Raw genomic sequence first — 21581 nt, 5'->3', positions numbered from 1 at the left:
TTAGGAAAAAAAAATTACGCAATTCGTCCAAATAGTTGATATATCACATATGAGAGTTTTTACCCAAAATAAAATAAAAAGATCATTTATGTGATTGTTTCTGAAAGAACAAAAAACATCGAGATTTTTATTGGATGGGATATATAATATCAAATTCCAAAACCGAAAGAATCTTGTCTGCACTCTCAGCCACCCAGGTGTACATGCATTGCCTATTCTTTGAACTCAAGGTTGAAAGATTGAAACTTATCCATGCAAAAATATGTGTGCCTCCTGTTGGGTTTATCTGAAATCAGAAACAGCCAGACTTGGCGTGGCATCCATGCCCCTATTCTCTCTCTCTCACATCTAGTCATCATCTCTGTCCTCTGCTGACACACCCGTTAAATAAATAATGACACAACCTCCTCAACCATATTCCATATTTCACTGCTGCTAAGTGCTAAAACACTTACTCGCACATTGCAATCTGCAAATCCCGGATACCAAAGCCAAAACATAATCAATTTGCCATCTTCAAAACCATCCAACAATATTGAAAATGGTGGCAATTTCTCTTGTGTCCTCCTCCTCCTGCTTTACTGGCTCTGCACTTCAACCCCCTTCACTTTTTTCTCCTCAAAATCTCAATCAGAGGTCTCTCTTTTCACTCAATGTGAATCTGCAGAGACTTGGCACTGGAATTCAAAACAAGAACTGCAACTTCTGGTAAGTAGCAAGCACAAAGAAACCCACCATAAAATAAAAATAAAAAATTTCTTATAGAATTCTGTTTTTTTATAAGTTAAAAATATTGTGTTTGATACCAACTGTGGTGTTGTTTGGCAACTGGGAAAGTCCGAGAGCTGCCCAGAAAGGGAATTTGGAGGCTGTTGGTGTTCCAACTTCAGTGCCAGTTCGTGTGGCGCATGAGCTTCTTCAAGCTGGACACAAATATTTGGATGTCAGGTACTCTCTTTTATTTTAATTTCTCTATTAAGTTAATCACTCTGTTAATTAGTCTTGATTTCTTTGTTTGATTGTTTTTGTTTTTGGGTTAATTGTCTGTGCTTGTGTAGGACCCCTGATGAGTTCAGTAAAGGGCATGCCCCTGGGGCTGTTAACATCCCTTACTTGTACAAACTTGGATCAGGTTCACTTTTTGTTCTTCACACCTTCTTCTTGATTTTTTTTTTTTCTAAAATTAAATGATTGTATTCATTTGTAATTTTGTTGTTGTATGCAGGGATGTCAAAGAACCCTGAATTTCTAAAAGAAGTGGCATCACATTTCAGAAAACATGATGAGATTATTGTTGTGAGTTCCAGTTATTTTCACTATCTTTTTGAATGAATTTTAGCCCCCATTCAAGTTTTTAACCTCATGGCTCGACAGGGATGCCACCTTGGGAAAAGGTCCATGATGGCTGCAACTGATCTCCTAGCTGCTGTAAGCACAATTTTGTTGTTAAGTAATTAATTACTTACGGACATCACATTTTGGTTGAACGTCGTTATCAAATAGGTTGTGTTGCATATAAAAATTCAGAATAAGATGCAATGTTTTATTAATGGAACTGGTTTTGGGTTCAAGGAACTTGAAAATTGGTTGAGTTTTCTCAATGGCTTTCCATTTTTTGCAGGGTTTCAGTGGCATTACAGACATAGCTGGTGGATATGCTGCTTGGACAGAGACTGGACTTCCAACAGAGAAATGAAACTTGATTGTGTTCTGCCACAGAGAGAGAGAGAGAGAGAGAGAAGGTCAAAGAAAATGTCATATGTAATGTAATGTGTATCAAACAAAAAGAAAAGTTCGTAAATAAATCAATCACCCAGCAAACTTTGTAAACAAGTTAGAGAAGTGCTCTACTTTTACCAGAGTTGAAAATCCTATCTCATATGCTTGCTTTATGCTTATTAGAGTTCACAACCAAAAATTGTTGATTGATGCTACTGATCATGAAACCATTTGAGAAATACGACATGTCGTTTCGCAAGTGAAAAGTGCACGTTGTTGTTCTGCCAACTCTCTGAGTTTTTCAGCCTTTTTATTTATGAGTTTGAGAGACTCTCACTGTAGAATGCTTCAAACTCACACACACACACACACAGCTGGTGGGTAGAGAGATATATTCATCCCTCCACGTTCTCTCTCTCGGGAAATGAAAGGAAAACATGAACATGGTGCCCACATCTCCTTCCTTTACGTCACCGTTTTCAATTTGCTTTAAAGTGGAGAATGCATGCCCCAACTCAACTCGCATTCTTTTTAAATGTCACACGACAACAAGTATACAAGAATGGGAAGTTACCGGAAATGGTTCAAAACAATTCGAAGAAAGCTAGGCAGATCATCTAACAGAGACATCATTGTCGTCTACACCAACACCAGCCCAAGCACTCATGAAGAATCAGCCAGGTACCAAGATCTCAACGGCTCTGCTTCATCATCTTCATCATCCACAAAGAAATTTTTATCCCACGAAGATATTGCAGCCATCAAGCTCCAAGCGTTTTTCAGGGGGCATCTTGTACGTAACCCCACTTGTTATTTTTCATATGGCCAGATTTTGGTTGATGGATGATAATTGTTGAATTTGTAGGTTTGTGATGATTTAAACAATTTGACAGGCCAGGCAAGCATTTCGAGCACTGAGGAGCCTGGTGAAGCTGCAAGCCTTGGTTCGTGGGGCGTGTGTGCGGAAACAAGCACGTATGGCTCTACATTGCATGCATGCGCTTGTCCGGTTGCAGGTCAAGGTCCGTGCACGGCAGCTCCTCAGCGAGTCTAGCAATGGCAGATCGTCGCAGCTTAACTTTGTTTGATAAACATGTCTAATAACATTAAGACTTTAAATACAAAGATCTGCGAAGTCAAAGAATTTCCTGATAAAAGGCTGTGTACTTTTAAGTTTAAGATTCAGCAAAATTCTTCTATATAAGGTGCGGTTTCTTTTTAAAACGAAAATTTTAATACCACAAGGTAGTATACATTATCTTTCTATTACGGCTCAACCGCTAACCGGTGGGCCTAATTTAGACGAAGAAAAACTGAGTCTATAAAGAGAAGACCACCAGAAAGAACAAGAACAAACTTCAATTAAAACTGTGTGATTGCTTGGCAAAGTCTGTACAATGCAGAAAGTATGTGCAATGAAAATGGTCCACATACAAAATCAGATTTCTCTGATCTTCCGTGCTCAGTGATGGCCCCATCTCAGTCCCGAGAAAAAACCACCTGATTTATCCTTGCGTCGATCTTCTCCCTCAGTTCCGACCTGTTTCAAGATTAAAGGATTTAAATATGTTTTATGGGCCAGAAGGTTTACAGTTGGGTAAGAAAGTACCTCCTTGGCCAAATTCTGCAGGATTTCTACGATATCGGAGAAGGGGGGTCTTTGAGTTGGGTCTTGCTGCCAGCATCTCTCAAGCAGTTCGGCGAACCTTGGGTGAGTGGTCTTGGGAATTGTAGGTCGTAAGGCCTGACAGGACAGCCATGCCAATTAGAGTGATTCGATAATAATATTGTGCACGTTACATTTATGCCAAATTGGGAGGGTAAGTATACCTTTTGCACCACACCTACTGCTGCTTGTAATGGGGTCAAAGATGAGTAAGGGAGCTGGTAAATACATCATAAAGATGACCATGAGTTTTGAAATTAATGCCATTGTGAACTCATGGATTGCTGAAGTAATTAGGGAAAGAAAAAAAAATATTATTCTTGCAAAGAAAAACAGCACGCACTTGTCCTGTTAGAAGCTCCCACAGTACTATTCCAAAACTGAAAACATCTGCCTTGTGATCATATGGTTTGTGTTCAATGACCTTCATTCAAGAAAAAATGAATTAAAGTCCAATCAACCAACCTAGTCATTGTTAAACCCCATGATAGCTTAAATACCCTTGTGGATAAAAGCTTAGTTGATTTGAGCATGAACCCTATGAATTACTAAACTATTAATCGTATCACTATAAAGCAATTTTGACTTAAAACACTTGGAAATTATTCTCTTTGCAATATTATTCCACAAAATAAAAGCTGATAGCCCAGAAGATGCCTACCTCAGGAGCCATCCAGCGGTATGTTCCAGTTTCAGCTGTCATCACTCCAGATTGAGTCTGCACTCTGGCAACGCCAAAATCAGCAACCTTAACGACCTGTACAAGAAGGCTCTACGACTTTAATCATTACAAATCAAAGAAAACATGCTTAAGAAAGAATAGTTAATTGACACAGGAAAGTTCCTTTTGAATTTAAATCTCTATAAATGCAAAGGAAAAACATATTTGACACACAATGAATCATTCACTGAAGAGTCGGGGAATCCACTTACTTCGTGCTCATCCATCAGAAGATTGGCCGTCTTAAGATCCCTGTGGATTATATTATTTTGGTGCAAATAGTTCATTCCCTTGGAAACATCAATTGCTACTTTGAGCAGAGAGGGAAGCTTAAACACACCCCTATGTTTATGCAGAAAGTCATATACACTTCCTCTGCACATAAATTCTGATAAGCAGAAACATAAGCATCAAAAGGTGTTTGTCAGTGAATTGGAAAAGGAGGCCAAGTAAACCTATAAATAACAAATTCAAAATGCACCACATATTTCATAAAATGAAAATTCATAGATGTTACCAATCACTTCTATCACAACACCAGAGACTTATTTTCTTCTAGTTGTAACTAGTTAGACATGATGTAGCAAAGATGAAAGTACGGCAGCCATCAGTAACAATCATGACTTCTCATATAATGAGATACTTGAGCACACGAGGATCGTTAATATAAAGGATTCTCTTACACATACCTGTCACAATGCATAGGTTTGGAGGCTTTGTACATGCACCTATAAATTGCACAACATTCTTGTGCCGAATCTTCCTGCCAAAATCATGATATCAAGAAGTTTAAAAAAGATGTATAAAAAATGAAAACTGCCACTAGCAAGCATACGCAGGTATTTAGATAAACCTCAGTATATAAACTTCCTGTGAAAAATCTCTCAACATCTCTGCATTGACGCGCTCTGGTTTGAGAACTTTTATGGCAACCTCCTGACTACAATATGTTCCTCTGTACCTGAAAGAAGTTGGAAATAGAATGTCAAACAAGCACCTGCATGCAATCCAACACAGAATTCAAAATATGACTTACAGATCACCAAATGACCCAGATCCAACTTTGTTCTCGAATTTCAGCTGCCTCGTATCAATCTCCCAGACATCTGTTCCATCAGTTGGTATTTCTATGCAATCCGGGAAGGACTCATTTCTTGTTTGGTTGTCCTCGCCAATAGCAGCAATTGGATGTTGTTTTGACCAAGATTGCTCCTGCAAAACATTTGAGAAATATCATTAATGAATATTTCTTTTCGGTGGGGGGAGGCAAAATAGATGCACATTCCGTGGCAGTATTAAAGTTTAAAATAAACTACAAGTCTGGATTTGCAAGTGAAGTATTACTACCAATATGGATTACAAATGGTTTTTATTAAATAATCAAATAGTAGTGGAAAACAAATTATGAGATTGAAAGATGGTACAAAGGATGAATTCACAGTGAATCATATGATCACCCGGGAAAGGTGAACCCAAACTTTCTGACTGACGGTTACAAGTTAGGTGGTATCCGGCTTTCACAAGACAAAAGGCAAAGTTCACTAAATTTGATATGAAACCAGCCAGAGCATTCACATACCCATAAATAGTCTGAGTCTATTCAAAGCATGAGACAATTCAACTTTTGTTCTAAAGCATACACAACAATAAACTAAGGAAAATTAAGGAGCAAAATTACCTTTAATTTTGAAATTTCCTTTTGCAGCACACTTTTAAGCTCCTCGGTTTCCTAAATGTTCCCACATGGAAGAACACTTTGTTCAATGAACAAGAAGAATGTGACCCAAACATCTATGCTGAAACATCCAAACTCGTACCTCATAGTGCCAACCATCGACCACGAAAACATCCAGAGAAAATCCATCGACAGTGGAAAAAGCATGAGCTTCTTGAATATTCAGTCCAATCTCAGCAAGTAATGAAGTTAACTGGAAAATTAATCACTAAGATGTATCTTTTAGTAAGCGAGCGAGTGAGTACTTCAGTCAGAGACGGACAGGACACAAAAGTTTCCATATAACTGTTGAATCTTAGACATTCTAGAAAACTCACAATTATATTCAGTTGATAGCCTAATCAATTAACAAGAAATTCTAAGGTTCACAACCTAGGAACTGTTCCACCAAACATACCTCGTGGAAAAAGATAAGTCACTCGGAGCTACCTGATAGAGTTCCAAACATTTGACATTATTTACATGGTTGAAAATAGACAAATCAAGACTCTAGAGCCCCACTAGTCAGATCATCCTATTACAGCATAATCCTTCTAGAAAATAAAAACTTATTCTATAAAAGGAAACTAAAAACCTACATGTCCGTTGCCTCTTGATTGAATTCCAGTTCAAGCACAAATTTCCAATTGCATGCAACAAATAACCACTGATAAACAAATGTGAATTTCAGAGCCATTCAGCAGTAACCTAAATTTACTATATATATCACAGCTGAGATTGGAATATGGAAACTAAGAAAACATCATTGTTTAAGATATTCTTTAAATGGATGGAATAAAGTTTAGAGACATTATGTATCTTGGTACTCAAGTTTAATCATAGAATTTTAATGATATAAAATACAAAACAAAAGCCACCATATAGGAAATTCTGGAAGGAAAATTGCAACGCATATTTTAATGATGTATGCCGAATATCAATAGATATGAGCATAATCAGATGTGTAATCAGCTGATGTAAAAGCATCCAAATCAAAAGATGATGGCATGTATTTGAATAGTATTTGGTAAAAACCTAAAGGTCCACCGCAGGCATGTGGATATAAAGATGAGGACTACCTGACTAAGAAGTTTGGGCTTGTCAACTGTTGAAAACGTGATCTCATGCATAGGCCTACACAATTAACACCGAAATTAACAAACCAACACAAATAAATTACTAAGAATATTTGTGTTTGTGTTCATGGTATACAACATCAAACTCTTTTCTTTGTGGTATAGAAGGCTCATGAGCATAAGCCTAAAATATGTAGCCTCACCCAACTTAGCTAGCAGAACCCAAAATCCTATAAATTACGAAAAGTTGACAACTAGGAGAGAGAGAGAGAGCACGGAAAAAAAATGTAAAAATTCTAGAATACAGTAATATTTTTAACACGCCGTTCACTAACTATCCTATAGAACATAAAACATATTCCACTGCAGATGAGAAACTTTTAAGAAAAAGGAGAAACCATGACTTCTTCTATCTCTCTGTTTCTGTCTCTATCACTCACACATGCAAACCCAGTCCATGGGCAGACACCATTATCAAAATATAATCTAAACAAACAAAATAGCAGATAGTTTAACAAACTAAACACCTCTACAAAGTGATGGGGAGAAGCCACTTTGCAGTGGAAGACTGACTACTTACGATCGGGCTGAATGTTCATTTCTTACCTAGAAAATAATGGTGTTGAACTCATTGCACTACCTCCATCTTCAACATGATATCTATTTGCTTGAAGTGCAAATGCTTCAAGATTAGGAGATGAACCAAAAGTAGGTGGTGGATGGATCCTGATGACAGCAGAATTCAAAGAGTAGCACATATAAGATAAACATACAAAACAACAGAGTGAGGTTATTGAATGCAAAACAAGAATGGACAAGACAGCTGATATATCATGCCATACCCTTGTCTGTTCGAATAATTAAAAGAACTTTGTGCATCTTCTATCATTGAAGAATCTGAATGGACCGAATCAACAGAGTTTCCAACATGATAAACCTAAATCGATCAAAAAAAAATTCATCAATAGCAAGTATTTATGGATCCTTGGCTCAGGTAATTACATTGAATATAATTAATACTTCAACTCGAAGACGACATACCTATTTTTTTATATAGGATAAGATTAGATAACTCTATTCGGGCAACACAAGTAAGATGGTTGCCACTAGCTAACTCTGTTCAACCAACACATGCACAATTCATAAGTGCATGCATGCACACACACACAAAGACAGATGGCATTAAGCATCAACATAGTGAGTAATTGCTTATGCGTTCACCTGCACAGTGCGAACTTCAAAGGCAGGTTGATTAGCAGGGTCTTCTGCAAATTGCAGCAATCTCTTATGTGTAAGCACATCTTCTGCCCTCTCCACGTTGACATCCAATGCGTATCTACATAGTTACAATAGAAAACAGCCAAGCGAGATCTCAAAATTATATACACTCTAATTCCCAAAAGTAAAAATTAATGAACTCAACCAAATTTTGTTCTTTTTTTTTTCCTATTTTTCACTCTTTTCCAGCTCTTGCCAGCTGTCAGCGCGCTACAAATTCGAAAATGAAAACTCTAGTAATAGGAAAACAAAGCTTCGTATGATACTTGACAGAAGTATGAGAAAGATTCCAACTTTTTTTTCTTGCTTACACTTCCTATAGTTTCTCAGCAACCAATCAAGCAATGCCATAAGCCAAAGAAACTAATTAACGAACACACAAATCAAAACAGAAAACCTAGGGTTAAGACGATACCGAGGAGGTAAGCGATTGAAATGAAGCCAAAGCTGATCATCAAATCCGGGAAGATTAGCCTCCTCAAAATTGGACTGTTGGATTCGCCGAAGCACCTCGTTGTAAACCTCGAGCTTCTGTCTCTGATGGCGAGGCTGAGCGTGGGACGAGAGAGCGGCTCTGCTGCCACAGCTCTCTACGTCTTCATCAATAGCCATTGGAGCTGAAGCAAAGCTTGAGAGAAGCGAATCCAAATCTGCAAATGGATTTATAGACTACAAATGGAGAATAAGCACTGTTCTGCAGGCTCAGTCAGAGCTATTAATAAGAAGAGTGAGATGGAGATTTTGGAGAGAGAGAGAAAGGAGAAGCTTCAACTGGAAAAAGGCAGCCAGAGAAGGAGAAGATTCTCTCTCTTTCTTTCTTTGCATTTGGCCATGGCTTTTAGCAAGGGGTCCACTGCCTGCTGACTCATCTGTGACTTATCTATCACTGCCGCTAATTAATTATTAGCAAAAACTAATTTTGTTTTATGGTGCACATTGCACAATCCCTAATCCTCTGTTTGGATGAGAAAAAATAACTAATTTAATTAAAAGTTGAGAATTTAAGAGAAGAAATTGACAATTCTCTTATTTGGCAACAGACGGAAAAAATAGTAGAAATTGGGGCATCAAATTTCTGAGTTTAATTTCCCCCAAAATATGAGTTATTTCACAAATTTCATAGTGTCATTTACAAAATTCGACATACATAAATACAAATATTAAAATATTCAATTTCCAGAAATTAAAATTATGGAAATCTAAATTCTATCATTTTAGAATTATATGTAATTTTCAATTTCTTCATTCAAACGGAAGGTAAAGAAAATGATGGATTGATTTTTTTTAATTCTTTAAATTATTGATATCTCTAAAGAAAAATGTGGGTTTCTAGCACAAGAAATTAAATAAATAATGTGATTTTTTAAAAAAAATTATTTTATTATATTATAATTTTCTTCTATTTTAAAAAGACAAATTTGGAATTTTCCTTCACTCATTCCTTATATGGAACTTTAAAATTATTTGAATGAGCCGGTTCATGTATGATAATACCTCGAGGTATACCAATGTGATATTAGAGATCTACTCAAATTATAATCGTTACGTCACTAGCCTAGTCAAGACTCATCAATTAGAACTAGTCTTTGAGAATCCATAGACTCCATATGCTTAGTGATGATCATCTAAATCTTATAAGTTTATTTGGCTGCAATAAAATATGAAAGCTTAGTTTTTGTAATAGGTTTTGTATTGGATTATAACTAGTTTGTTTTGAATTGGTTACCCTTGAAGTTGTCAAGTTGAAAATGTTAGAGACAAAGTAAAATGTCTTGATAAAAAAAAACTGACCCTTCCAAGCTCCAACACACATTATAGCAAAAGTAGGTGATTAGTTAGTCTAACTCAGCTCAATATTCTTGATGAATAATAATTAATACTATTGTACTATCAACTATTGGTTGGTCGTTTGTGTGAGGCTCATGGGGCAGCCTTAAAAGAACAAGTACTCATCCTACTCTGCTTTTTAAAGCATATTCCATTTTGGGGTTCTATCTGCTTGCTTTGCTCACATTTCCTATTTTTATTTTAATTCAATCATAGATTTATATAGAAGTCTTTCTCACTTTGGTTTTTAATTTTCTTGTTGATCAAATTATTTTTCAATAGAGAATTAAAATTGAGTTAATACTTTGTGGTATATACTATATATGGATGATGAATAAAACCCCTCATTAGCAATGTTGTTATGTTAGCTCTCAAATATTGAATCTTTGTCGAGTGGGGTACCACGTGGTTGTGACTATTTCCCTTTCGTCTTACATGGCACCCTGAATCGAAATCTCAGAGTTTCTTTCCTACCAATGTAAAAAAAAAAAAAAAAAAGAGTAAAATTTTGAATCTTGAATTGATTTTTTGAACAATATTTAATTTTCATTTTGATGCTATGCGTTAAAGAGAATAAAAATTAGTATCTAATCTAACATTGGACAGGTGAGAGCAACAAATAAATAAATATATTGATCGATGACGTTTCTGTTTCTTATTGACCTGCCTACATATGCGATGACATTGTTGATTTTCTTGTAGGATCAACACAATTAGGTTAGAATATTATAAATTGTGGATACAAACTGGAATTGTTCAAGTATAATAAATCATTTACTCATAAAAAATAAAAATAAAAATAAAAACGTCTCCACCTTTTTGTACGCTGAGATGGAGCTTTGAAAACGAGTGAAAGCGATGGACGCGGCAAAATTGGCCTATGAGATTGTCCCATGAAAGACAAGAAAGGAATTCATAATTTTAGTTAGATATATATTTCATGATATACGGTTTGGGCGTAGGCACCACGTCGCACTCACAATACATAATAAATACATAATAAGAACAATGATTCAAATTTTAGGCGGAATGGGAGGATTGTATTTTGTTCTAGTTCTCGAGGTAGAATGAGAGACCGAAAAGTTAAGATTGAATGAATTGATAGAGAAATTTTGTGTTATATATGATAATCCTTATGGTAGACGAATTATACGTAGAACTTTCATATTTGTGAGAAAGATAAAGGATTTTAGGATTGATCTGCAACCCCTAGACGCGTAAGGAGACGAATTATACGTAAAATTTTCATAATTATGAGAAAAATAAAAGGTTTTATGATCGGTCTGCAACTCCTAGATGCCAAAGGCATCCTTAGGGTGATCTCGTAGTTCTACAAGGTGGAGACGATGGTGTCGGTCCTTAGGGTGATCATGTCATGTTGGTTGTTACTTGTCCCATTGGGTTTGTAGAGTACAGGTAGCTTGATGATGCCACAAATGCCTATTGTTGAACTTTGAAGTTATTTGCTAATTTATATTTTTCTGTTTCTTCTAGTGGGGATTATTGCCGTGCCCTTGACAATCGAAATGTGAACAGCATATGCGGCTTGGAAGAAAACACAGTGCATGACCCAAATAAACAAAAGTCAATTAACTTATTTTATTGGAACAAAAGTCCCTTACTAGACTCGAATTTGGTAGGAATTATTTGATAAAGTGCCCTATTATTAACAACAAAAACCTCAGAAATCTCAATTATGGTTTTCAAAAGCATTCTATTTTATTGATTAAACCACAAAATATGAACGACACAAGCTGTTATGCAACATCATCCATGGTGGGATGACCCTTACTCTTGTCCTTTTTGATTTAGAAAAATTTAGAGGGAGATTGGTTATTCTCACCATCAACGTCAGGGCATATTCACAATCTGGAGCCGAAATGACTTACTTATGGGACCCCACTCTTCTCCTTTGATTCTCTCTTATAATTTTTCTTCCCTTTCTTCAAATAATTCTCTAAATGCAAGAAAGAAAACCTAAACATTCATTTATAATTTATTTTCCGTATTAATTCTTTTTTGTTGTTGTAAATTTTGATATTATTGTTTTAGATTAACCGTGAAGTGGTTAATGTAAATTACCTTTTATCCAACTAAACAAAGGCTGTTCCACCCAATAAATTACCTTTCCAAAACCAACTGGGTTGCTGCAACTCATAATTGTCTAGGAATTGTTAATTCGAGCTGAAAATTAAAAGGAAATATTATTATTCGAGTAAAAAGTCCATAACCAATATAACAATCAAACCTTTTGCTTAACACAGCGGTTGAGTAATGAGCCAATCATAACAGGAAACGTGGACGACAAAACCGCAAGAGTGGTCTCGATTAAACCACCGCCGTCGGATGGATCGTCTTATGCGAGGAAACGTAACAACAGCAGAATTATAAAATAAAACTAAAAACCTTTGCTTTTTGGCAATTAATTTGTCAATTTATAATATTCATGGAAACAAAAACACAGAGAAGACAAAAACAGAGTCAGAGAGAGAGAGAGAGAGACAAGTGGTTGACACGAAGAACATCATGAAGTGGTTTTCTTATGGGTTTTTATAACCCTGGCTGATGTGGGCTGAGCAGCAAAGATATGGCAAAGCTTTGTTGGGTTTGCTCTGTTTAGATTGGGGGTGTATTAGCTTACTTCTTTTGTACCATAAATCTCAAAGTTTCTTGCTTAAGCAAAGCAACAAATTGAGGTTTAAGCTGTAAAAATTTATGAGAAATCTTTGTTGGGTTTGCTCTGTTTTGGGTTGGGGTTAATTAGATCAATTCTTTGTACCATATATCATTCTGTTTTGGTTTTTTTTTTTTTTTTTTTGTCTTTTCAAAGTAGCTTGGAGGGTTTGGTGACAGATTATGGGTCAATTCACATCAAAGCAAGTGAGGCGTAAAGGGTTGGGTGGGTCTTCTTCTTCAAGTTCATCTGGAGGTGGAGGTGGAGGTGGTGGGTATGCAGTGAGGCAAGGATGTTGGAGCATGATCAGAGAGAAAAGGTCCAGGTTCTATATTGCTAGGAGGTGTGTGGTGATGCTTCTTTGTTGGCACAAATATGGCAAGTATTAATGAAACCTTCATTAAATCTTCTTCTTCTTCCTCCTTTTTTTTTTTTTTCTCTCTCTATTGGTTTTTTAATTTCATGTATAAATCAATGGAGGTTTGCAAGTGTCAGGAAGAATTTGGATCTCATTTGGTGGTCTAATCTTCCCAGTTCATGAAATTCATGGCTGGAAAGATGTTTTTCTTCTTTTTTTAAATATTTTTAATAAAAATTAGAAATATTGCATGATTAAGCCATGCATATAAATTATAAAGCAACAAGTTTCGTGTGGAGAATTGAGAGACTTTTGTACTCTTTTTTTTAAGTTTTAATATTGATTCTTGTGTAAATGTTGTGTGTGTAAGCCTCTCAGTTCATTATAGGCAATTTGAGGAAGGAACAATACGTTCAAAGCTAAAGCAAACGCATGCAAGATGTATTTTATTTATTTGTTCCTAAACAATTTGCAAGTTGTGATTCTTTCTCAAGGTGAGGCCAAGCAGAATATACCATGGGCCATAGCTTTCCACGCTCCCAGTCCCAGCTAATGAAATCACTCACAAAGAGATAAAAGGGAAACAAAAATGAATATTCAAAGGCGTAATTTAAAATAAATCCCATCAATTTGCACCCAAAAAAATTCTTACATTTTCACCAAGCAATAGCTGCCATATTCAAACCCATGCCAATATCCAAATTATGCCTCTTCTTGGAGCCATTTGATGGAACTCTTCTTGCTAATGTGGACTGTGGAGACAAACAGTATCAAAATTTTGAGGTTTTCTAATAAAAGTTGCTTTCAGAATGTTAGTGCAACAACAACTCAAATGACAGAGGCCAAGCAAAACTAATTTGATTAAGTGCACCCAAATTATGGTACCTTGCTTACTGCTTTAAGAATTTCAAATTGAATCTGTAACATCAGCCAGCAATGAGTGTTCAGTATATACTTTTCTACAAGAAACCAAACTTGTAGATTATTACAAAGTGCAATAACAACTCATAACTTTGTTATATATTTGCCGTTCCTGCTAAGCTATTCCAAAATTTCACCAAAGTTTCTCTCCTCCTCTATACCACTTTCGATGACTTATAGCAATTACTCCGGAGTTCTCCCGGTGAATCTCCTGCCAGACGAAGCATCACCACGATGGAACAACAAAGGAGACAATGGATGGCAGCTAATAGCAACCACCATGGTAGGCATGCAGAGTGTTCCTGGCCTTGTCATACTCTATGGAAGCATGGTGAAGAAGAAATGGGCTGTAAACTCAGCTTTCATGGCCCTATATGCCTTTGCTGCAGTCCTCATCTGTTGGGTTCTTTGGGCTCACAACATGTCATTTGGTACCAGATTTTGCCCAATATTGGGCAAGCCTGCTTTTGCTCTGACCCAAAGGTTTCTCCTCCATGAGTATGGAGGTTTTCATGTTCCAATGGCTGACTATGTCTACTATGAATTTGTTTTTGCTGCCATTACTGTGATATTGCTTGGGGGCTCCTTGCTTGGGAGGATGAACTTCTATGCTTGGATGTTGTTTGTGCCAATGTGGCTCACCTTGTCTTACACAGTTGGTGCTTTCAGTATTTGGGGAAAAGGGTTTCTTGAGAACTACGTCATTGATTATGCTGGTGGATATGTGATTCATCTGTCATCTGGTGTGGCTGGTTTTACTGCTGCTTATTGGGTAATTGATATGGACACCTGAAACCCTTCTATGTATAATACTTGTTTCTTTGTTTTTGTTTTGTTTTTTGGCGGTGGTTTAGTATTGAATGTTGCTATCATATAGGTAGGACCAAGGCAATCACATGACAGGCAACATTTCCCTCCAAACAACATAATTCACATGTTGGGAGGTGCAGGGTTTTTGTGGCTTGGATGGACAGGGTTCAATGGTGGCTCTCCATTTGCAGCAAACTTGATTGCATCTTTGGCCATTATCAACACCCATATATGCACTGCCACTAGCCTCTTGGTGTGGGTTTCCCTTGATATGGTAGTGTACAAGAAAAGCTCCGTGATCGGCGCGGTCCAGGGGATGATCACTGGCCTCGTCTGCATCACACCTGGTGCAGGTAAACTAGTCCTTGCTCAATTGACATAATGAATGAAGACATTCTCTTGCACAAAAGCATGACATGTTATGTTATCAGACTATCTCCCATCCATTTTGTTTTAAAGTGTAGTGTCAAATAGGTTGATAATGAAACATTTATATATTATATATGGCAAGAAAACATAGCATAAACATTGCTTTCATAAGGCCGTAGAAAATATCTTTCAAGAACATGTTTTTTGGTAGCTGCTTGTCACTTTCTATGAACTGAAGTAAAACAACCAGACAAAAACATGATGGTTATGAATGTTTATGAACTGAGTTTTGATTTAAAAAAGTAAGAAGAAGCAATTTTGCAGCATCCCACCAAATAATATCTACCTGCGCAGGGATTGTGGAGCCATGGGCAGCAATAATAATGGGAGCAATGTCTGGTTCAATACCTTGGTACACCATGATGGTATTGCACAGAAGATCAGCCCTCTTCCAAAGTGTTGATGACACATTGGGGGCCTTTCACACCCACGCCGTGGCTGGCCTGTTGGGGGGTCTCCTCTCAGGCTTCTTTGCTCGAGCCAGCCTTCTGAGAATGATGTACCCGACTAGCCATTACGGTCCAGGCTTAATGTACAGCATCCTTGATAGGAAACCAAAAGATGGCCTCATACAAATGGGGCACCAGATCATTGGAGCAGTTTTCATTATCGTATGGAATGTCGTTGTCACAAGCTTGATTTGCATTTTGATCAGCCGTATCGTTGATCTTAGGATGAAGGAAGAGGACCTTGACATTGGTGATGATGCTGCGCATGGAGAAGAAGCCTATGCTCTGTGGGGAGACGGTGAGAAGATGCCGATCAGATGGCAGATGCCTCCAAGGATTCCTTCCATGTGCAGACTGCTGAATTAAAGTTTGTAGTGGAAATTCTAATAAGTTGTAGTGCCTCCACCTTTGTCGTTAAAAAAATTGCATACTGCAACTCTCGTTGCTGGTTGCTATTTTAATCCATCTTTTTGTTCTCTCGTCTGTAAAGTGTACATGTTCATATTGGTGAAGAATATAGCTACTGGTCATTTTTGCATACAAAGGCTACTCTTTGGGTCATTAAAATACATGTTGTGGCGTGTAGCTTAGGTTACTGGAGTGACAATTGTTGAACAAACATCTGTCCCTTGGGTAAGGAAGTTAAGAAGACGCTAAATTTGTAATTTGGGAAAATGAATTAATAAAAAAAGAGAAAAGAAAGAGTCGAAATTTGAAGAATTTGATGACATATTTCGAATTTCGAGTTCAGCCCCCATTGTAGCTGTAGTTGCCAAGGATTAAGAGTACACTAAGCTTTCAAATGTCAGCTCAAAATACCAGTAGATTAAGCATTGCACAAATCTAATAATACATCAAAGATCTTAGAAAGAACAAGATATTCTTTCAATTAGATTCAAACGAACGCAATTTCATTCTTTCTTGTCATATAACACTTTGCTGAGATTTACAAACCGTGGATACGAATCTCCAAAGAAGGCTGACCATGCTTATGGTTTGAAGAATCCATCTGAGTACATGGTTTTACATATACATACTTGGGGGCAGTATTCAATATTCTACAGTAGCTGTACATTCAATATTTTAAAAGTTCTCTCATTATCCAATAAAGCATAAAGTTGTTCCTTGCACTAGAATCTCCATAATGAATTGCTATGCCAACAGTGCGTAGAAGCATCAACTTATTTAGAAGCGGATTAACCTTATATATTTGGTTAAGGCCCTTGAATTGACTTGCGAAGCTTGACTAGTTTGTCTCTCCACATGGCTGCAGGATCCATTCGTTAATTGATAAATAATCCAATATATGTAAAACCATCAGGCAATCAGAAGCAAATTGATGAAGAAAAGAAGAAGTAATGTGACCTAGAAATGTTGTGTATGTCAGAAAAGCAGTACATAAAATACCTGCATCTTTATATCTTTCCTCTTTAATAGCTAAACTGATATTATTAACCAACTCAAGTTCTTGAATTAAAAAATCGGGACCATCTGCAGCACTGAAAAGAATTTAACTAAAGATTAGAACCAGAAATTAAATGATGAAACAAACTTGAGGTGCACAAAATACAACTCAATACCTGTCAAGAGATACATCATAAACAGACTTTGTATCACGCACTCGGCCCATCCCATAACTGATTCTTACAGCATCAGTTAAGACAATCTGTTTATTTACATATATGGGCACCTGCACATGGCAAGTGTCACACAAAGTTAGCAGTAGTTTCAAAAGAAATGGTCATGTGCATGTGAAAGATTTTTAGATCTTGCGAACTTCAACAGAAAGGTAACAGTTTTTTTCATGCCCATGAAGAAGCAGGAACACGCATGGACACAAACTCTATGAGCATTTGTATTGATGAATGCAAGAAAGACATTTACCTTGCTTCTATGTGCAACAAAGACATTTACCTTGCTTCTATGTGCAACATTTATGGCATCTGACGGACGTGCATTCACATTAAAAACCTCGTTTTCCCCTGGCTGCAGATAATAGGAACCTTGATGTCATTAGGTTGCTTCACTTTCTTAAAATATTAGTTCATAACTCACAAGGGTTTACCACCTTGCTAAAACACAATCCGGCAAAGTAAGTATTCATCACTCTTTCTGTAATTCTCACCATATTCACCTGGAATTGAAGAGGTAGCAACAAAATAAGAGAATGACCTGAATGGTTTTACACCCCACTATCAACTTGGATAAAAAACTGAATGTCCTCTTAAGAAAAAAAGCTTACATACCTTCTCACCACTCACTTTTTCTAAAATCTAGTTATTAGTATCATTAGGTTTCCTTATAGACATGCAATAAACATAAACTGAGTAGCTAAAGCAGGAAAAGGACAAATGATAAAAGCCTTCGGCCCTTCAGAAAGTAATTAATACATGGGAAAAAAATTAACTACATACTTGATAACCAAGTTTGTCGACGAGATTACTCACAAACTGGAATTGATCAGGGGAGTCCTGCAGAATGACCAGTTTTGGGGGTCAATGTACATTTTACATAAGAAAGCAACCGATATAATTACAGAACTCAAACAGTTACCCCATTCTCATCTCCCCATTGGGCATCGATGAGATTTTCTATGGCAAATTCACCTGAAAAACAAAAATCAGATAAGTTACAGTTGGTGACCAGAGGATGTGACACTTCAAATTACACTTATATTCCTGTACATAATTTTATATACCTACAACAATTGGAAGCAAAAAGTCTCCATCACAAGAAATCTTGAGAAAAATCGTGGGATTTTGGAAACGCTGGAGAATGTTTCGGCCTAAGGTATCAAAGAGGTTTCGAGATCGGTTTGCTTGAGCTGAAAAGGGACGCAATTTACCAGAGGACTGCCATTTCGTCTCTTCTTTAAACCCTCGCTTTTGCATACGGTAGTGAGATATAGTTTCTGCACTAATTTAACACAGTCAACAACTTCAAAAGATGATCATCACACCCCATCACTGAATTAGCAACAAATTACTTCACTTTACACTGCAACATTCGAAACCAACAAATTAAAAACAATAAAAATCAACAGAATATATGGACAAATAGGTAAAGACTTCATCTTTGGACGAAAAAGTAAGAATTTAACAGAATCAAATCAAAATCAATTCAAAAAGTTATTATAGATACATAGAAATATACGTACACGTATATTTAAACATAATTGTATGTGATCATAGGTGGTGCAGAGAGAGTTGGGACCTGAGAGGAGGAGAGAAGCTTGGAGATAATCGTAATCGTGGTGATCGGCATTGCTGGATCTGGAACGAGAGGAAGAGTTGTTGCAGCTAATGCCGATCGATTTGAGGCCACGACACCGTTTTGTCGTTCTGAAACCTAATCGAACCGTGAAGACCGAGTGGAGCGAGGAGGAAGAAGCAGAACTAGCAGCAGGCCAAGTGCTTGGGATCGAACGGATGGCAGCTGAGCGATCCGTCACATGAAATTGAGCTCCGATCATTATAGAAGAAGAAGAAGAAATATCAATGTACAGAGAGAGAGAGAGAGAGAGAGAGCTGAAGAAACAGATAAAATAGAGAGTTGGTTGAGTTTCTTTCGATTTCAACAATATGGCGCTTTCTTCTTTTCATTTGCCGGCTCAACTTCGGTTCGCTTTTATCAAGGGGAATTTTGACAAAGATACGCCCATGCTGTGCTTGTCTCCCCAGTTAATTATATGTCAATGTCATTAAACTAGACGAACTCATAATTAATTTTTATAATTTTGTTCCAACCTAACCCTTCCCTTTCGAGATCAAATAAAATAGAAAGGATTACGAGCAAGAGATTTGTAGCTCAAAATATCGAAATCGATGTTGAATTAAAAAACAATTGCGTATAACAAGTTTAAAATTCAAGTGATTGAACGAGTTTACCCCTATTCCCGAAATCCTATCTTCTAATCTCCCATCCAATATGATGTTACGATTTTAAAAATGAATTTTACATATGACATATCGTTACGACACATGGCATAACGCTAGGTATTACATAATATTACGAAATAATGTTACGACACATGACATAATGTTAGGACGTAGAGTTTAGGATACTCGCTGACCCAAAAAAACAAAGAGGATACTCTGTTTCACCACGATTCTAGCACACTCTGCTTCATGCATAGATGTCATGCCTGTACGTGTCAAGCTCCATTTGATTGTGTTGAGCATGTGCCATGCTGATGCAGACTCAAGCATAACATGAACCGGCCCAAATTATTAATGGGATTTTCTCATTTAAGGAAAAAAAAAAAAAAATTTGCATCCTACAATTCATTTTCAATGATTTTTTAATTACAAACAAATACAAAATTACAGGCCTTCTCTGGTTGATATTGTGGTTGGTACTTGGCTCTTGTGACTGGTAAGTTGGACTGATGGATGATCATCTGAAATGCTGAAACTTTTATGTAAAAGTTATGGTATAGATCAAACCCCGGCTTGTCATTAGATCATTTGGGCAGCCGAAACACTGATCAGGTATATTTGTGGTTCGAATATTAACCAATTAGCGTGGCTTTGGAAGAAGCTTCAACAGCTTAATTAGCTCATAGGTCCTTGTTTCTTGACCAGAATAGAGGCAAAGGTCAAGAGGGGTTAAACCATCCTGCAACAAATAGATGACTTACATTACAATCAACTATCATTCTTACAGTCGCACGTCAGAGCAATAAGAACTAAAGCATACACCGGAATGTCAATAAGGTACTCGAACTACGACACGTGAGAGCAGAAATCATATGAAGGACAGTTCAAGAAGCAATCGCTCATAGTTTCTTTCATGCATCCAACCAAGCATGTGCAAAATGCAGAAAACTTATGCACTACAAACACAAGCTAAAGGAATCATTCAAAAGTTACCTTATTCTTCAATGTCTTATCCGATCCTTTAATCAATAAAAGCCTCACCACATCTGTTCTTCGGCCTTGAACAGCTAGATGTAATGGTGTCCATCCATCCTATAAAGTCAAAGTAAAACTTTTTGAATAATTGTTTCTTTATATTGCATACCAAAGTGTAAGCAAGCATGGGAAATTATAATCCGTACATTGTCCTGAAGGTTTATCTCAACATTATATAACAGAAGAATTTTAATTGCTTGACTGGAAGCTGTTCGGACAGCATAATGCATCAAGGTGGCGCCATCCTGTTTTCAACATAAACATTTAGTTAGAACAATAATAGTAACGCTAAAACCAAACTGGATTGGGAGATTCACTAGGTAATCTACTCACTTTATCACGAATAAACGGATTAGCTGATTCTCTTAAAAGATAGTTCGTGATGGCCTGATTTTTACCAAGAATTGCTTTATGAAGGGAATTCCAACCATCCTGGAAAGCAATGAACCAAAGCTCAAATCAAGAATGAAAAGGAAAGAACAATCTTTGCAGTTAACATTCCAATAGAAAAGGTGGCCATTTATATACCTTATCCACAGCATTGATATCAGCATTATGTTTCAATAAAGCATCCATAAGGTAAAATTCTCCTGATGCAGCAAGAGTGTGAAGTGGTAGCCATTTGATCTGAAAGAGATTTCAAATACACCAAAATCAAGTTAAAACCTTCAAGTTCATCGAACTAGAACTACAAAAATGTGATTGTGTGAGGGGGCAGCTGTATATGTTCAAATTTACGTAGGGTACAACAAGTAAGGGTTTCACTAAGGAATGATTTTCTAATGAGAAAAACGAAAATCAATCTAACAATAAACACAGAAACCATCACATATTAATGATCATAACACAAGTGATACTTACAGAGGTGGCAGCAGCTATATCAGGTTTTCGCTTATTTAGCATAGCCTTCTCCTCTTTCGTAAACAACTTTCGGGGTCCTGTTCATTCAAGCAACAAACAATATTTCACAGACCATATCCATCAAACACACCCAAAAAAAGACCAATTCAAGTTCAACCTAGGAAA

At 36.8% G+C, this 21581-nt stretch overlaps 6 protein-coding genes across 8 annotated transcripts in view; 3 read left to right on the top strand and 3 right to left on the bottom strand.

Moving 5' to 3' along the window:
• Positions 1 to 339: 339 nt before the first annotated feature.
• Positions 340 to 19169, top strand: LOC117634453 (thiosulfate sulfurtransferase 16, chloroplastic-like). 2 transcript variants are annotated; one of them, XM_034368580.1, is made up of 7 exons: positions 340 to 708; positions 838 to 948; positions 1059 to 1132; positions 1226 to 1296; positions 1375 to 1428; positions 1622 to 1739; positions 19146 to 19169. In XM_034368580.1, the coding sequence occupies exons 1-6, from the start codon at positions 542 to 544 to the stop codon at positions 1694 to 1696; spliced, it is 552 nt and encodes a 183-aa protein (XP_034224471.1). In that variant the 5' UTR covers positions 340 to 541; the 3' UTR covers positions 1697 to 1739; positions 19146 to 19169. The 2 variants fall into 2 exon arrangements, with proteins under 2 accessions (XP_034224471.1, XP_034224470.1); XM_034368579.1 differs by lacking the exon at positions 19146 to 19169 and having other exon boundaries at positions 341 to 708; positions 1622 to 1978.
• LOC117634454 lies at positions 2090 to 2815 on the top strand. The gene is made up of 2 exons (XM_034368581.1): positions 2090 to 2512; positions 2613 to 2815. Exons 1-2 carry the CDS (start codon positions 2255 to 2257, stop codon positions 2805 to 2807), a joined length of 453 nt encoding a protein of 150 aa, XP_034224472.1. The 5' UTR covers positions 2090 to 2254; the 3' UTR covers positions 2808 to 2815.
• Positions 3060 to 8976, bottom strand: LOC117634448 (serine/threonine-protein kinase STY17-like). The gene is made up of 16 exons (XM_034368572.1): positions 8590 to 8976; positions 8118 to 8232; positions 7739 to 7833; positions 7503 to 7622; positions 6900 to 6954; positions 5924 to 6034; positions 5785 to 5835; positions 5143 to 5318; positions 4960 to 5067; positions 4796 to 4869; positions 4319 to 4494; positions 4047 to 4142; positions 3729 to 3809; positions 3550 to 3603; positions 3329 to 3463; positions 3060 to 3259 (listed from the first exon to the last, which is right to left on the bottom strand). The coding sequence occupies exons 1-16, from the start codon at positions 8784 to 8786 to the stop codon at positions 3182 to 3184; spliced, it is 1722 nt and encodes a 573-aa protein (XP_034224463.1). The 5' UTR covers positions 8787 to 8976; the 3' UTR covers positions 3060 to 3181.
• LOC117634449 (ammonium transporter 3 member 1-like) lies at positions 14124 to 16161 on the top strand. The gene is made up of 3 exons (XM_034368573.1): positions 14124 to 14726; positions 14832 to 15117; positions 15488 to 16161. The coding sequence occupies exons 1-3, from the start codon at positions 14124 to 14126 to the stop codon at positions 16006 to 16008; spliced, it is 1410 nt and encodes a 469-aa protein (XP_034224464.1). The 3' UTR covers positions 16009 to 16161.
• Positions 16506 to 21581, bottom strand: part of LOC117634451 (bifunctional nuclease 2) — a 19716-nt gene continuing 14640 nt past the window's right edge. Inside the window, exons 2-10 of one of the 2 annotated variants that reach the window (XM_034368576.1) lie at positions 18856 to 19169; positions 18341 to 18553; positions 18196 to 18248; positions 18057 to 18113; positions 17711 to 17776; positions 17527 to 17628; positions 17223 to 17332; positions 17050 to 17141; positions 16506 to 16909 (exon numbers count right to left, since the gene is read on the bottom strand). In XM_034368576.1, the coding sequence (XP_034224467.1) occupies positions 16857 to 16909; positions 17050 to 17141; positions 17223 to 17332; positions 17527 to 17628; positions 17711 to 17776; positions 18057 to 18113; positions 18196 to 18248; positions 18341 to 18553; positions 18856 to 19114 (1005 nt within the window). In that variant the 5' untranslated portion in view covers positions 19115 to 19169 and the 3' untranslated portion in view covers positions 16506 to 16856. The remainder of the gene's footprint in view (positions 16910 to 17049; positions 17142 to 17222; positions 17333 to 17526; positions 17629 to 17710; positions 17777 to 18056; positions 18114 to 18195; positions 18249 to 18340; positions 18554 to 18855; positions 19170 to 21581) is intronic. The other variant, XM_034368577.1, reaches the window with a different exon arrangement.
• The window catches only part of LOC117634450 (ankyrin repeat domain-containing protein, chloroplastic), a 2990-nt gene continuing 1012 nt past the window's right edge, over positions 19604 to 21581 (bottom strand). The window contains exons 2-7 of the mRNA XM_034368575.1: positions 21417 to 21493; positions 21084 to 21182; positions 20889 to 20987; positions 20702 to 20800; positions 20514 to 20612; positions 19604 to 20259 (exon numbers count right to left, since the gene is read on the bottom strand). Of these exons, the coding sequence (XP_034224466.1) occupies positions 20161 to 20259; positions 20514 to 20612; positions 20702 to 20800; positions 20889 to 20987; positions 21084 to 21182; positions 21417 to 21493 (572 nt within the window). The 3' untranslated portion in view covers positions 19604 to 20160. The remainder of the gene's footprint in view (positions 20260 to 20513; positions 20613 to 20701; positions 20801 to 20888; positions 20988 to 21083; positions 21183 to 21416; positions 21494 to 21581) is intronic.

The sequence above is a fragment of the Prunus dulcis genome, chromosome 7, assembly GCF_902201215.1.
Source record: "Prunus dulcis chromosome 7, ALMONDv2, whole genome shotgun sequence".
Classification (NCBI taxonomy): Eukaryota; Viridiplantae; Streptophyta; class Magnoliopsida; order Rosales; family Rosaceae; genus Prunus; species Prunus dulcis.
This window is presented reverse-complemented; position numbering and strand designations above follow the sequence as displayed.

Excerpts from the sequence above, each read along its gene's own strand:
- LOC117634454 (XM_034368581.1), top strand. The coding sequence starts at position 2,255 with ATGTCACACGACAACAAGTATACAAGAATGGGAAGTTACCGGAAATGG. Across the intron at positions 2,513-2,612 it reads CGTTTTTCAGGGGGCATCTT|GCCAGGCAAGCATTTCGAGC; the intron begins GTACGTAACCCC and ends ACAATTTGACAG.
- LOC117634448 (XM_034368572.1), bottom strand. The coding sequence starts at position 8,786 with ATGGCTATTGATGAAGACGTAGAGAGCTGTGGCAGCAGAGCCGCTCTC. Across the intron at positions 7,834-8,117 it reads TTGAAGTTCGCACTGTGCAG|GTTTATCATGTTGGAAACTC; the intron begins GTGAACGCATAA and ends TGATCGATTTAG. Across the intron at positions 4,143-4,318 it reads TTCTGATGGATGAGCACGAA|GTCGTTAAGGTTGCTGATTT; the intron begins GTAAGTGGATTC and ends CTTCTTGTACAG.
- LOC117634449 (XM_034368573.1), top strand. The coding sequence starts at position 14,124 with ATGACTTATAGCAATTACTCCGGAGTTCTCCCGGTGAATCTCCTGCCA. Across the intron at positions 14,727-14,831 it reads GTTTTACTGCTGCTTATTGG|GTAGGACCAAGGCAATCACA; the intron begins GTAATTGATATG and ends GCTATCATATAG. Across the intron at positions 15,118-15,487 it reads CTGCATCACACCTGGTGCAG|GGATTGTGGAGCCATGGGCA; the intron begins GTAAACTAGTCC and ends CTACCTGCGCAG.
- LOC117634453 (XM_034368580.1), top strand. The coding sequence starts at position 542 with ATGGTGGCAATTTCTCTTGTGTCCTCCTCCTCCTGCTTTACTGGCTCT. Across the intron at positions 709-837 it reads AACAAGAACTGCAACTTCTG|TCCGAGAGCTGCCCAGAAAG; the intron begins GTAAGTAGCAAG and ends CAACTGGGAAAG. Across the intron at positions 1,297-1,374 it reads AACATGATGAGATTATTGTT|GGATGCCACCTTGGGAAAAG; the intron begins GTGAGTTCCAGT and ends ATGGCTCGACAG.